Source organism: Cricetulus griseus, chromosome 4 (assembly GCF_003668045.3).
Source record: "Cricetulus griseus strain 17A/GY chromosome 4, alternate assembly CriGri-PICRH-1.0, whole genome shotgun sequence".
Lineage (NCBI taxonomy): Eukaryota > Metazoa > Chordata > Mammalia > Rodentia > Cricetidae > Cricetulus > Cricetulus griseus.
In genome coordinates, this window is record NC_048597.1 from 215,256,368 (window position 1) to 215,271,925 (window position 15,558).

General features: G+C 38.2%; 1 protein-coding gene and 1 pseudogene across 8 annotated transcripts in view; one reads left to right on the top strand and one right to left on the bottom strand.

Annotated features, from left to right (window-relative positions):
• Dock3 (dedicator of cytokinesis 3) overlaps window positions 1–15,558 on the bottom strand; it is a 309,043-nt gene that overhangs the window by 150,278 nt on the left and 143,207 nt on the right. For 7 of the 8 annotated variants that reach the window (XR_003485121.2, XM_027414437.2, XM_027414435.2 and 4 more), the window contains one exon: window positions 2,972–3,053. The exons of the other annotated variant lie outside the window; for it this stretch is intronic. Coding sequence is in view for 6 of the 7 variants with exons in the window: in XM_027414437.2 (XP_027270238.1) it covers window positions 2,972–3,053 (82 nt within the window). In the remaining variant the exon portion in view is untranslated. The remainder of the gene's footprint in view (window positions 1–2,971; window positions 3,054–15,558) is intronic. 8 annotated transcript variants of the gene reach the window in all.
• Window positions 9,530–10,467, top strand: LOC103160715 (annotated as a pseudogene).

Here is a 15,558-nt window from a genome sequence, read left to right on the forward strand (position 1 = left end):
TTACATGAAAGTTATATTTTAACATTGAGTGGATGTGTTGGACTCCATTTTGCATATTTCTCTAATTTAAAATGGAATTTTAGGGGCTGGAGAGATGGCTCAGTAGTTAAGAGAATCTGCTGTTCTTGCAGAGAACAGAGTTCAGTTCCCACCACCCACATGGTAGCTTACAAACATATGGAACTCCAGTTTTAGGGTGCCCTCTCCAGGCTTGCAGAATATATATATATATATATATATATATGTGTGTGTGTGTGTGTGTGTGTGTGTGTGTGTACAAAACCCTCACACACATGAAATAAATCTAAAAGAAAGTCTAATAAAAATAAAAATGCAATTTTAAATGCTATTTTCAATATTAACACTGTAATAAGATATACAATAGCCAGGTGGTGGTGGTAGACCACACCTATAATCCTAGCACTCAGGAGGCAGAGGGAGATGAACCAGATCTCTGTGAGTTTGAGGTCAGCCTGGTCTACAGAATGAGTTCCAGGACAGCCAGAGCTGATACACAGAGAAACCTTTCTTGGAAAGCAAAAATAATAATAATAATAATAATAATAATAATAATAATAATAATAATAATAATATAGAAATTAGAAACAAAACATTTTCATGTATTATATGTTCATTTCTAGATTTAAAATTTACATATTCCTGAAGTATATAGACGGTTCGATGCATTTCTAAATGAAATAGTTTCATCTACATAGCCTACATTAGTGTTAACCCACACTTCAAAATGTCTAGCATTATTATCAACAATGCTCCAATGGGCAGCCAAATATCCAAGTGTGTGTGTGTGTGTGTGTGTGTGTGTGTATGCAGCACAAATTGGACTCAATTATTTTTTTAATGAGAACACAAAGTTGGGAGGGATGGAATAGGCATGAATATGGAGGAATTCAGATAAGGGGATGAATATAATAAAAACAATATGCATAGAATTATCAAGGAATTAATAAAAATATTATTTAAAACTTTGTAAATACGAGCTGGGTGGTGGTGGTGCACACCTTTAATCCTAGCACTCGGGAGGCAGAGGCAGGTGGATCTCTGTGAGTTCAAGACCAGCCTGGTCTACAAGAGGTAGTTCCAGGACAGCCTCCAAAGCCACAGAGAAACCCTGCCTCGGAAAAACAAAAACAAAACAAAACAGAAAACCTTTGTAAATACTCCTCCAACAATGCTGGAGGACTTTAGAAAATCCAGGGCTGTACTACAAAGGGAACAAACAACAGTATACTAAACAGCTCTGTGCCTTATGGCAGAAGAGGAGAGTATCATGAGTATTATGAACATTTTTTATTTGTACAGGTGATGCTACAGCTTTGGCTTCTGTGCTCATATAGATAATTAAAGTGCTAAATAAAAATTTTGACTTACTGTAATTACATTCAAACACCTCCATAATTAAGTTCATTTTTCAAGAGACAAGGAGCATTCATTCATATCTAAGAATTCAACAACAACTTACTTATACACTTAGCTCAGGCAAATCTAAACAACAGTCATCAACTATTTCTCGTTTTACCAGAAAATATGAGGGATCAAGGTCTAGAAAAGTCTCTTTTTAACTGACAGCCTCTTTCTATTTTATAAACTAAGTCTCAAAGAGACCTCAGTCAGGCATTCTCACTTCAAAAGTTCTCAGCTAACGTAAATCCCATTCCCTATAATATAGATTCCTTCTTCTGTTTGATGCTGAATAGAGTATATTGCTCTTTCCAGATTGACCATTTTAATTTAATTCCCTCAATAATTGTCATGGGCTTGCTTTTTCTGTTCTTTCTTCTTACATTATCTCCCAAGATTTCAATGATGAGCTCAGACATGTACAAAACATTATTTGAGCTTAGCTAGATTTGAAAATCTTCCTGTATATCTGAAACTTTTTTTTCTATATGGAGAACATTTTCAGTGAAAGCTATCCCTGTGAAAGCAGTTTCTTGTTCTGCAGTTCCATCATTTGACATTCTGAAAGATGAAGTTGTAGTAAATGATCCGAAGTCAGGTGAAGAAATATTAATATTAGCTCTCTAATACAGTCACATATCAGATCTTCAGATAAATATTATTTGCCTTTAAGACGCATCAAGTCAGCTTTACGGTATCTCTCTACCTACCAGTCATAGGCCACATGCAAGGCCAAAAGCACCATGAAACTATCACACCTTCCTAAGCTCATAAGGATTTTGTTTTGTTCTGTTTTGATTTTGCTAGCATCCTATTACTCCTCCATCCTCTGCTTCCTAACTAGCTACCTGTAACAGACATAAGCAAACTATGCCTAGCCAATGAATTTGATATATCTTAATTATCACTGAAATAGATCAAAGAATCTACCAGGGTCCAAGTGCTTTAAATTGTGACACACTTTTGTTTTCTTCTTCAATAAATTAATTCAAATAAATAAATAAATAAAGGTGGATAGTTTTTTCTTAGTTAAAAATAAAGTTGATTTGTAGAACACAAAGACAGTGTATTATTATGAGCTTTAGTTTTCAATAAGCAGATTTGCCAAACCTTCTGAGATGATCGTTTCATGAATGGAGACTATGAGCAATAACATAGTTATTTAAAATAATGTAGAGTATAGATGAGAGTAGAAGAAAATCCCTCCATTTGGTATTTGAAAGAGGACTGGTTAGTTTACATGAACTTACTAAAAGGCCCCTAAGCTAGATCTGGTGGATGCCTTGGACATCAGAGATTTTGTATAAAATCTACATTAGTAATGTACTTGATTCTTTAAAATAAAATCTCAATTAAAAACCATTACTAAAAGAACATTGCTAATTGAAGATCTCTATATATTTTTCACTAAATCTTGGTGGAAACATAAATCAATCCCTACTCTCAATGGTGGAAGTGGGGATAAGAACAGATGTTGTTTCCAGAGTGACAATATCCACACAGGCCCTTGGTTAGAGCCAACACATAAAGGGGAAAGAGAATTCGCACATACTGTAAAAAGGGCACACATTCGCTCTATCTTCTCTGGGTTCCTTGGCCCACCATTCTTGTTCAGTCTCACCAGAAACCGTTCACTGAAATGTAGGAAAGAGAGAGACAGGAAAATGTAATGAAGTATATATTGTAGAACAAATTAAAAAGGCATATACAGAAAAATCCCTAAATACTATGAAACAGCTTACTGTGATAAGCAAGGATAAAATCATGTGCATTGGCAAAATACTTTATTTGCTGTACCAAGCAATTTGCAATGGATATTCTAAACCTCCTCATATACATTGCTGTTTATAGGTTGTGGTTGGTTGTCTAGTCTCTCTCAAATTGTGAGCTCCTTGAGAGTAACAGTGAGTTTATATCCCTCCCTAAGTTCTCCTCAAAGAAGCCTGAGACCAATTCTACAGCTATTATAGCAGATACACTCTTTGAAATATGAGTCCATCACTGCAAAAATATGTATCATACTGGAGCTAAGAGAAGCTATATATCCAGTTATCTAGAGAATTATTTTCGGACTTTAACTATTATACATTGTTTTTTAAAGTTTACCTAAGTTTTCATAAGTATTTTTCTTCTTGCTGCAATAAGAATTTAAGAGACACTAAATAATTTATTCTCAATTCACATTGACTATTCCTGTAGGAAATTATGGAGTAAAACATATCAGAAACAGTATCTGCAACATTTGGAAAAACATTCCCTTGCTCCCTAATCTCCTTGCTGCCCCTTTCCCCCAGAGGCTCCTTACCAACTGTAACAGCCACACTAAGCCACGGTGAAAAAAAAAAAAACAAAAAAAAACCAACAACAACAACAAAAACTATGATAAAGTAAATGTATTTTATGTGCTCAGTTATACTCATTAAATGTATATGATATTTAGCAAAAGGATGGCATAAAAATATTACACTTAGAATAATAAGATATATCCTATCCAATTTTATTAGTTCATCATATATTTATTTGTTCACCAAATAAACAGTTATAAATTCCTGTGATGTTCTATGTGCTAAACGTGGGAATGCAAATGTGAACAAGAGACTTTGCTTTCACAAAGTTTTAGTCCTGGCAGACAGTGATATGTGCATAACCAAATCTCAAAAGATTTAGGTCAGAAATAAAGTTGAGATTCTTCATCTGAAGGAGTAAATGAGAATAAGAAAGGAATACATATAGAATGACAAGAGGCTTTGGTCAGAATCCTAAAGGTACTGAGAGTTAAGAAATAGAAAAAAAAAAACCCGAAAAAGAAAAACGAAACACCCCCCCCCAAAAAAATAGCAACAAAAATCCCTAACAACATAGTTTCATAGGGACAAATATCAACACAGAAGAAAAATAAGGACAATGGGATGCTGCTTCAGTCAAGACCACAGAGAATCACCTTAGCTGAGGATAAATGCTAGAAAAGAGTGATGATTCTGGGAGAGCTGCCTTAGTGAAACAGTAGAGAAGGATGGTTGTGTGAGAAGACAGAATGAAGACGTTCAAACAGCAAATCTACAACTCTCTGAAAAGCATGGCTGTGAAACAGAAGTGAACAGTCACATGGAATTAAGGAAGGTCTTCGTTAAATGAGAATATAAACCACATGAAAAAGACAAAGAGAACATGGGAAAAAAAGATTTGACTAGATCCTTTACTAAAAAGAATGCACAGGGATGGAAGGTAAGTGGGGAAATCCTTAAATCTACTTGCCAGTAACTGCTTCCATCCCTCCAATGTGTAAAGGTAATTACAGTCAGAACAGTCAAATTTATTCTTGACATTTTTTTTTAAATAGCATTTAATTATATATCCCTGGCTGGGCTGGAACTTGCTATGTAGACTAGGATGGTGGAACTCACACACCTTCTCTTGCTGCTGCCTCCAGAGAGGTGGGACTAAAGTCATGCACTATCACACCTGGCCCAACATATAGACTTTATCAACATCAATATATTTACATGACAGTAACAGGTCATTCTTTTTCTTAAACAACAGATGAAAAACTCACTAATTTACTATTCAATGTCTTTCAAAAGAAAAGAGAGATGACTAGTATTCTTTCCTTTTTTTTTTTTTTGTTGAGATAGGATCTTATTATTTCTGGATGGGTTGAAACTTGCTATGTAAACTGTGTTGTCATCAAATTTGTGATGTCCTCCTGCCTCTGTCTCCTCAGTGCTGGAATTACAGATGCACACCACTGTGTCCATTTTTTTTAAAAGATTTTATTTATTTATTATGTATACAACATTCTGCTTCCATGTATATCTGCACGCCAGAAGAGGGCACCAGATCTCATAACGGATGGTTGTGAGCCACCATGTGGTTGCTGGGAATTGAACTCAGGACCTCTGGAAGAGCAGTCAGCTCTTAACCTCTGAGCCATCTCTCCAGCCCTGTGTCCCCATTTTTTCCTCTTTAGTGAACTATATTACCAGAAAACCCTATATTTAGTTGTCTTGATAATGATGACCTATAGTCAGACACGATTTGAAACTATATTAATTTCATATTATAAAACAAGCCTTACAAATCAATTCCATAATTAGAATATGTGACAAGTCTACTGTATCTTAATTTTAAGATCACTTGCTATTATGAACATTATTAATTCCTGGGTGGCCCTGCATTTTATATACTTCACTGCTGGCAATTCACGAGTCATTATAGCAAATGCTTGGTGAATGAAGTGCACTGAGGCAGAGGCAAAATCTCTCATCCTAAAGGGCAATCTTTCCTAAAGATTAAGTTTCAGAAATAAATGTAGTTTCCTCAAATAAACCCAGTTGAATTCTCCTGACTCTTCCAATTTAGTTTTTATCCTCCTCATTTGGTCCTCCCTGGAGAGGGATGCCCGCCACTTAGTATCTCTCTCACAATAACTGGCCAGGTGCTTGAAAACTGGCAAGTAGCCCCGAGGATATACTACATTGTATATCCTAACAGATTAGGAAATCTCTAACACTCCCTCATTGATTCATTTTCTAATTTAGATCACTTAGTTTTATTTTCCAAGTTCCTCAAGTTTTCCTGCTTCCCGATAAAGTAGACAGAGCAAACATGCCCAAAGGGTTTGTTTCATAAAAGCAAATCAGAGATCAGTGCCAGGATTTCCAGATTTGCTTTATTTTCTGCTTTCCTCTTCTGTTCAACAAATCTTACTGTTCACCAACACAGGGAAAATTAAAGAGCAGAATCACTTTGGCAGGATTATAACATTTCTGTAACTACTAACACCACAAGGGTCTTTCTACCATTTTCCCTGCTTTTTTTTTTTTCCTTTTGCTTTTTTCAACAACTCTTCATTGACTTTCATTAGGCTTTTCAAGCTGGGGATTCAGCACATCCTTTTCCAGAATCTACCTGGGTGAAATGGCCTGACCCTCTCCTCCAAGAATACTGTCCTAAACTGGCCAGATCTAGCCTGGGGTCAACATCCAGTGTGCTAGCTTTGTCAGGCCATCCCTGCGTGCCAGGCAACTTAACTTCTAAGACCCATCCTACCTGCCACTAACCCAAAGGTCCCTGCTGCACTGCATCCAATCTCTCTACGCACCCAGATCTCCCAAATCCTCCTCTAGGGTCTAGTCTATTGAGTCTGTCTGACCGTCCCCTGCACACACTCTCCCCAACCAGCAAGATATAGTATGAGCCACTGTATCCAAGGCCTAGGTCTAGCCTTTCCATTCCGACCTGCACAATAACAAATTTCTAGGCTTCCTCTGGAACCCATCCTGCCTACCTCCCAACCCACAGGCCATGCTAACTCCACAACCACCTACGCCACACCCAGCACCCCACCCAGCTAGACCTACCCCACACGCCAGGGTTGTTCCAAGAGGGACATGATGCATACTGCTTCAGTTCCTCTGTCCGCCTGACTTCTTCTCTCCATCCAAGTTATTCCCCTCATCTAGGCCCAGCCTACCTGCACACCTTTTCTGCACCAAACTGCCCTTTGCATATCATACTTACAACAAAGGAAGTCCGCATACTCAGATCTCATTGGGAATATTTGAACAATATGAAAGATTCAAACCTGTTATCTTCTCTCCAGAACCTACCAGAAACACTCGCCAGCACACTCCCACAAATTCCTTCTATGAAGCCAGTGTCACTAATACCCAAACCAGGTAAAGACACAGCAGCAACAACAACAAAAGAAAACTACAAGGCCAGTATCTCTGATGAACTTGCAATACTTGTAAACAGAACACAGACATATAAAAAAGATTATCCACCATGGTCAAGTTGACTTTATCCCTGAAACACAGGGATGGTTCACCATATGCAAGCCAGTAAATGTAATAAACCACACAGACTAGAAGACAAAATCATGTGATCATCTCAATGGAGGCAGAAAAGCCTTTGACAAAAATCCAACATGACTTCATGATAAAAATCCTAGACAATATAGATGTAAAAGGAACACACTTCAACATAATAAATACTATATACCCACAGCCAACTAACTTCCTTCAGAAACAAGAAAACAAAAAAACTATCCAAAAATTTATATGGAACCACAAACAACCCCAGATATCAAAACAATCCTGAGGTTAAAAAAATTAGAAAAAACAATGCTGGAGGGATTACCATTCTTGATCTTAAGATATATTATAGAACCATAGTTAATAAGAACCAAACAGTACTGGCACAAAAACAGACAAGCAGATCAATGAAACAAAACTGAAGACCTGAACGAAACAAACATATAGCTTCAGCTGTTAAATGTTTGACAAAGATGCCTCCTGCCCCCGCCTCAAAACAAAAGTATCTTCAACAGATGATGCTGGGAAAACTGGGTATCTATATAAAATAAAGTCTATCATCTCGCATGAAAACTAACTCCAAATGGATCAAAAACCTAAATGTGAAACCCAAAAACACTGAAATTGCTAGAAGAAAACATAAGCACTATCCTACAAGATGTAAGTGTAGGAAAAGACTTTCTGAACATGACTCAATTCAGCAGGTACCTTAATTCAGTTGTTGAAGACAGAGGGTCTTAACCTTTCTTACATACTGGAATCATGTAAATTCTCTTGATTCAACTATCCTATGGAATGTCAGGGTATTGGGAACTGAAATTAATGCACAGAAAAGGATAAGGCTACTGGTATAAGCTATGCATGGCATAGCCCGTAATCCTAGCATTTGAAAGACAGAGGCAGGAAGATGGCTACTTAGAGACAAGTTTGAGCTATTATTGTCTTAGTTAGGGTTTCTACTGTTGTGAAGAGACACCATGACCAGAAACAAATTTTACAAAGGGAACCATGTACTTGGGGCTGGCTTACAGTTTCAGAGGTGTAGTCCATTATCATCATGGCAGGCAACATGGTGGCCTGCAGGCAGACATGGTGCTGGAAAAGGAGCTTAGAATTCTACATCTTGATCCAAAGGCAACAGGAAGTGAACTAACTGTGCCTCACACAGGTCATAGTTTGAGCATAAAAGACCTCAAAGCCTACTTCCACAGTGACACACTTCCTCTGACAAGGCCACACCCACTCCAACAAGGCCATACCTTCTAATCGTACTATTCCCTATGGACATTCAAACATAGGAGTCTATGTGACCATGACTATTCAAACCACCAGAGCTATGCAGTGACAACCTATCTTAGCAACCATAAAAGAGAAACCAAACCATTTGTCTAAAACCTGTTCTTTTAAGCTTGTCCTCCCCTTTTGTATTATCCTTGTAAGTAGTAGATTCAGAAGTCAGTCACTTATCATACTTTTAATGAAATGTCTCTTGGATGTGTATGGTTATGCCCATTTCTTATAGTTTTGGTTGTGAGCCTAGCCTTTAATGGATGAGTCATCTCTTCAGCCCTTTAGCCCTTATAAGCGATTGGTATGCCTTTGTCTTTTTAAGCATACTGTCATATAATTTACTTATAGCAGTACATACAAATCTAAAGATGACTGCTACTTTTGCTTATGAAATTACCATGCAAATCCATGAAACAGAATGCTACTGGCACTCTAACATCTTCCCGCTCCCCTGTGATATTCCTAATAAATGCCTAGTCATTTAGACATTGTATGCAGACCAGTTTTCTTCAGGCTTACCTACTCTTAAACCTGATGCAAATGAGATCATTTGTATCAGGCATGTTTTATAACATAATGCTTTTAAGATTCATCCTTGTTAAAGGCATCAATACGCTATCCTTTTTTATTGTTTGTGAGTATTACATTATATAAACACACTCGGAATTATTTACTCATTCTGCCATTGATATTTTTGGGGTATTTTGAGCTTTCATTAGACATTCTTGTTTAAATATTTTTTATGGACCTAAATCTTATTTTCCTTTGGTTTACCTAGGAAGGAAATTGCTAGAACAAAGAGTAGGCATGTTTAACTCTATTAAGAACTTGTCCAAGGAGGGTGAGCACACAGGAAGACAGTGCTGGGCACAAGGAGTGGCATTGTGGGAGGGCAGTGGACACTGGTCACAGCACCTACTGGGATTGTTGGTGTCTTGTGGCCACTAAGCAATGCACAGAACCTGTAGGCAGGGCCTGTAATGTGTGGTACAGGGCTCTAAAGCATGGAGGGGTTTTGGCACAAGTGGACCAACTCTCTCACAGTTCGAAGCCTTGCTGGTTGATTCTAGATAATAGAATCCTGTCCTACCAACAGTCACAGGATGATATCTTCAAAATAAGTATAAAGATGACAGTTTATGAGATTAAAGCCCCCTCAACAGACAACACAAGAATGAAACTAATCATTCCAAGAAAGTGGCATTTCTACATGAGGGGAGTAAATGCTACTATGAAACAAGGTGTCTGGTTGCCCTTGGGAGCGCTAAAGTATGTTTAACTGACAATAGGACTAAAAAAGAAAAAGAAATGTGAGACTAATATATCTTTGAAAACCAAAGTGTCTGAACTTCGCCTATACTGTGACCTCCTAATAGAGCAGGTTCATCCAGAAATTTGTTTACCATGTCCAGAGTCATTTAAGAGTGAAGCCGCTTCCCTGCTTAGTGCCACCTTTAACACATTCATCACTACACTCAAGGACTGTGCAAAGACAGCAAATGTCAAGTTTAAACCTGACATGTTCAATGGCCTCATCTAGATCCCTTGGTTTTGCTTATTTCTCCTTCTGTGCAGAAGATGCGTTCACTCAGCCACCCTGGTTCTTGTAGTTCAGAGAGTAGCAGCTACTCTATCAAAGGACCAGCATCTGCCCTTCACTGACTTTCTCAGTGATACCAAAAACCTACCTGGACAGACTCTTGTGACCCAGATAAACCTCTTCCCTGCTCAGGAAGCATGCTGATGGTGATGAGCACCAGCAACCATTCCTGAAGAAAGCAGAGCTATAGCCAAAACACTCAGAAGAACTTCTTCCAACCTCTTCATGAGGAAACTGATGTGTCTAACTTCCTCTCAGTACTGCTATGCAAAAGCTGCTGTCATTACACTCACTGTAGAAGGTAGCTTTTCCCTTTCCTTAGGATTTCTTTGCACTTTATAGAATATCATAAATGAAAAGCCCAAATACTTTTGAAGTATATTTTATCTTTCATTCACAAGAGCATTTTCCTAGTAACTTCAAAGTATGAGTGTATATTTTTTTTAAAACAAATGATGGTGTAACATTTTGATATCGCTAAGGAATCTAAAAAACTACAAGGGACTAACAGAATGATCAGTGTGTATTGCAGGTTATAACCATGAAATCTCACCAGGCTGTTTGACATAAATGTGACATATTTAATTTGTACATCGACCAATGTAACTTCATTCCAACTTAAAATGAGTTATGATAATGGTATGATGGTGACTGTATCATATTCCTTTAATCTAAATATCTTTAGTCCAAATACTGTGGCATATTGAGCATTTTTTTTAAAAAAAATTAGACTCTCTGTCCTTCATATGTAAACTTGACACTACTGATTGTCAATACCAATGGTCAGGTTACAATATTTAATTCTTATTTATTATTTATTTACTTAAAACCCTTTTTAAGGTCTACCAAATTTAAGATGTATATACACTGTTGCTATTTACCTTGTTCTACAAGAGGCAAGTATCAGAGTGACCTTGTTCTCTTATAACACAGAAACACACGACTTAAAAATATTGTCCAACCTCAGACTCTGGACATCACCTGTGTTCCCTTTAGATCGATACGACATAAGGGACCTGTTTGATATGTAACAATGACTATGCCAGGTTCTTTCTTAAATCTCAATCATATTCTCTATCATCTCAGCTTCAATACCTGTGACCTACAACAGTGACCTGCCTGTAAGATATACTGGTACAATGGTGACATGATTGTTATGTTAACCAATGACTTTCTGAATTTAAGGCCCACTCCACGAGAAGCAGCCCATACCTGACACTGCAAAGGGGCCAAGAACCTGTGACTAGACAGGTCATGGGCCTAGAGCAGTGGTTCTCAACTTTCCTAATGCTGGGACCTTTTAATATAATTCTCATGTTGTGCTGATCCCGAATATAAAATTATTTTTGTTGCTACTTAATGACTGTAATTTTGCTAATGTTATGAATTGCAATGTAAATATCTGTGCTTTCTGATGGTCTTCGGCAACCCCTGTAAAAGGGTCATTTGAATCCCCAAAAGGGGTCAAGACCCACAAGTTGAGAACAACTGGTCTAGAGAAAACCTACTACTGTTATTCTGCAAAAGAAACAGCAATAAAATGGCATCTAATCACATACTGCTGAAGGGACCAGACCCTCACCCAGGCCCCTGCTTTAGCAGTCATGACAGGCTGCAGAAAAGACATGTAGGCCTCTGAGTCAGCACATGTCTGACCTGGCTGGGCCTGCCATAGTCACTAGGAGGTCAGATACCCTCCACATGGGAAGGAACCAATCAGAAGTTGGCTGGTGGGACTCTGGGTGTGCTTTATGGCTCTGGGCATGCTTTATGGTAATAGTGGCATAACAGTGACATACAGAGGGGAGGACCTGTAGGCCATAACAACCAGTTGACCTATCAACACAGGACAGATTGCCCAAGCCCAGAAGCACACCAATCCTGAAGACTGTTGCTACTCCTAGACGCTCTTTATGTTACCCAGTAAATTCTCTGCCTAGCAACTCCCCTGGGTCCTTCTCATGCTAGCTGCTGTGTTGGACGAAGGGCCTGAGTTAATGCAGTTGACTCGGTAATAATAAAAGACTCTGCTTTTGCATCAGAATGGGTCTCTTGGTGATTTTGGGTTCATAATTTGGGCACAACACTGCTATATGCACAGATGAATGCATCATTACACTCTCATCAGAGAAGCTTCTTGCAGTAGGAAGGAATTAACACAGGGACCCATGACTGGACAGCGTGCACAGTGAGAGACTATGGAGAACTCAGTCCTAAATGGGATGTCTTCATCAAAGCCTTGCCCTCAAGGAACAGGGATCTATGTGGAAGAGGAGGTAGAAAGTTTGTAAGAGCAAAAGGTGATGGATAACTCCAAGGACACAGTGTCTTCCAGACATGAAAGGATTATACACATAGAAACTCACAGAAACTGTGGCAGCACCTATGAGACCTGCACAGGTTCAAGCCAGATGGGTCCCCGCACTGAGTGGAGAGAAGAAACATGTGTTTCCACCTCTAACCAAGAAGCTCTCTGAAACTGATACCTGCTCGCAAAGGAAAAGGATGGTTTTTCCCAGTAGAATCACACTGGGTATATTGACCACACCTGGGGGTGGGCACAAAACAAACTCAATGGTATTTCTACAGACCTTTTGTCTCCTTTTGTATTGGACATTTTTTGTCTTAATGGTCTTTTGCTTGTTTATTTTTGTGGGGTTTTCTTAGGTGTTTGTTTATTTATTTATTTTTTTTGAGATGGGGTCTGTTTGTGCAACAGCCCTAGCTGTCCAGAAACTTGCTTTGTAGACAGAGATCCACCTGCCGTTGCCTCCTGCATGCTGGGATTCAAGGCATGTGCTACCATGACTAGCTGGCTGCTCGTTTGTTGTTATTACTGCTTTGCTTTGTTTTTGTCTGTTAGTCTGTTTTAAGGAAAAAGATCAAAGTAGGGTGGGTAGGGATGTGGGGAGGATCTAGGAGGAATTAGGGAATGGAAAAACAATCAAAATATATTGCATCGAATTTTTAATAAAAGCTAAAAATTATATTAATTTCCAATCTAGTTTCTATTGTCAATACAGCTACCAAAGCAAAATTTAAAACTCAAATTAAATCATGTTCTCTTCTTGCACTTTAGAAGCCCTTACTGGCTTTCATCAGAGTGAATTTCAAAGTATTTATCATGTATCAAAACCCTGCAGTTCCATCACCCCTGAGTTAAGGCCAACACTTACTCCTCTGGCCTCACCTTCCACTTAGCCCTATGAGCTTTCCTTTTCCTTGCTCACTTTGCTATTTTCAAACCTTTAGGCATGGATCGGCCTGAGGCTCTGTTAATGAACATTAAATTGACCAACTGTCTAGTGCTGTTTGAACTTGAGAAGCCAGATCTGAAAGCAGTCTCCCTCCATCCCCCATTGTAGGCCCAAGCAAATTTCTCAAAATGTCATCCAAGGTGTCTTGTCTGGTGATGGACTGATCCTGCTAAATCTGTTACAGGGGTGGAAAGACAGAAAATAGCACTGGAGTAAAACCATAGTGTCCCTGTGAACTAGAAGGTAAAAGATTCACAACAGATGTTACTATTGTTCATGCTATGTTATAAAGTTCCTGCAGTGATAAAGAGAAACAGAAATTTCAGCACAGACAGAAGACTCAATTGGAACTCCAGCTGACTACCTCAACTTCCCTAGTTGATTTTTGCTGGATATTGTTAAACACTTGATTTGATATTATCTGCTGTTATTTGTACTTTTACTTGGAAACCTCACTGTAGAGCATACTCGGCCCTGCCTAGGATTCTCTCTATTGGGAATCCAGCTAATTTCTGCTAGATGTTTTAAGTTCCCAATTTAATGGTACTAACCTTTCTGCTTGGGATAGATTGAAACAAAATGGCCTCCATGGGGCGTGGCACTATATAGAGGTGTGGCTTTGTGGGGGTAGGTGTGGTCTTGTTGGAGGCAGTGCGTCACTGTGGGGGTGAGCTTTGAGGTCTCCTGTGCTCAAGCTACACCCAGTGACATAGTTTCACCTCCTGTTGCCTGTGGATTAAGAAGTAGAACTCTCAGCTCCTTCTTCAGTACCATGGTGGTCATGGTGTCTCTTCACAGCGACAGAAACCCTAACTATGACACTGATGTTACTTTTTCTTTTACTAGGGAGGTCTTCCATGATGGGTCTCTCTGCTCTGCCTGGGGCTCTATTGGGAACTCCAACTGGCTGCCTTAAAAGGATTGCCTTAGCTGATTTCCTCTATGTTTTCAGTGCCTGATTTGATAATGCTTTGCTATTTACCTATAGTGAATTACTATTTTTTTTTTCCTTTGGCTTGCTGGAAAGTTGACAGATCTGCTCATTCAAAATGAAAACATGGCTACACTAGACTGTTCTCCAAACAATACAAATCAGGGTCTTCACAACTACTGTTATTTCCTGTGCTTAGAGCCCTCTAAGACTTCACATGATTGTCCCCCCCCCCTCAGAAAATAGGTTAATTATTATACTACAAAGACAACAATAGGGTAGCAATGACAGAACTACTTGCCTATTTTGTGTCTCTTTTTGGTCTTTACTCAGTTATCATCTTCTGAGTTAAACTTCAGTCATTAGTTCTATTAAAAATTCTAATTCCAAAAAAAAATTTCTAATTCCATGGTCTGAGCCCCTTACTGACTAATTTCCCCCTTACATACAATATCTAAGCATATGTAATTAAACATACAATATATTTTACTTATACATCTAATTTTTATTCTGCCTAGCTCACTAGTGTATACCTAGCAAATAACCTAGTGTATACACAGTAGTTGTACAATGTTTAAGTATCCTGATAGAATCTCATCATTTTGGAGGGACAAATGTAATTCAGAACTAAATATGATAAAGGGAGATTAAAAAGGTAGTATTTTTTTCAATAAACAAAACATGACTCAGACTAATTTTCAATTTTGCTGAGGAATTTACAAATGACCCTTGCTTTTGCTTTTCCAGATGCTGACATTGATCTGCTTTGTTTCTGCTGCCTTACTTCCTTCCACAGTTTCCTGCAGCCCAAACTCTCGGGCCTGCACCACAATTAGTTTACTGAATCTGCTGCATGTCTCTCCATCCTATTCCTTGTGGTACTGAAGTAGTTCTATTTTCTATTAAAAGACAATGAAAGAAAATGATACCTTTTTATGTAGTTAGGTAGAAAACTTAAACACAGCAATCAAGGTATTTAGTAGAGTGTTTTACAAGCTTGATTTAAAGAATCATTATGAAACATAATTACTTTCCTATGGGGTGGGATCATTTTAGTAATAATGAATCAACTGAAAGTAAATAACTGATAGAATCTAATTTCAAATGAATTTCTATTCCCAGAGAAAGCTATCTAGAACATTCCCTATCAAAATCAGCAGCCAGTCATAGCTGCAGGTGCCATTAAAATAAAGTATTTATTTAGAAATACTTAGATAAAAATATTCTCCCTTTTTATCTAAAATT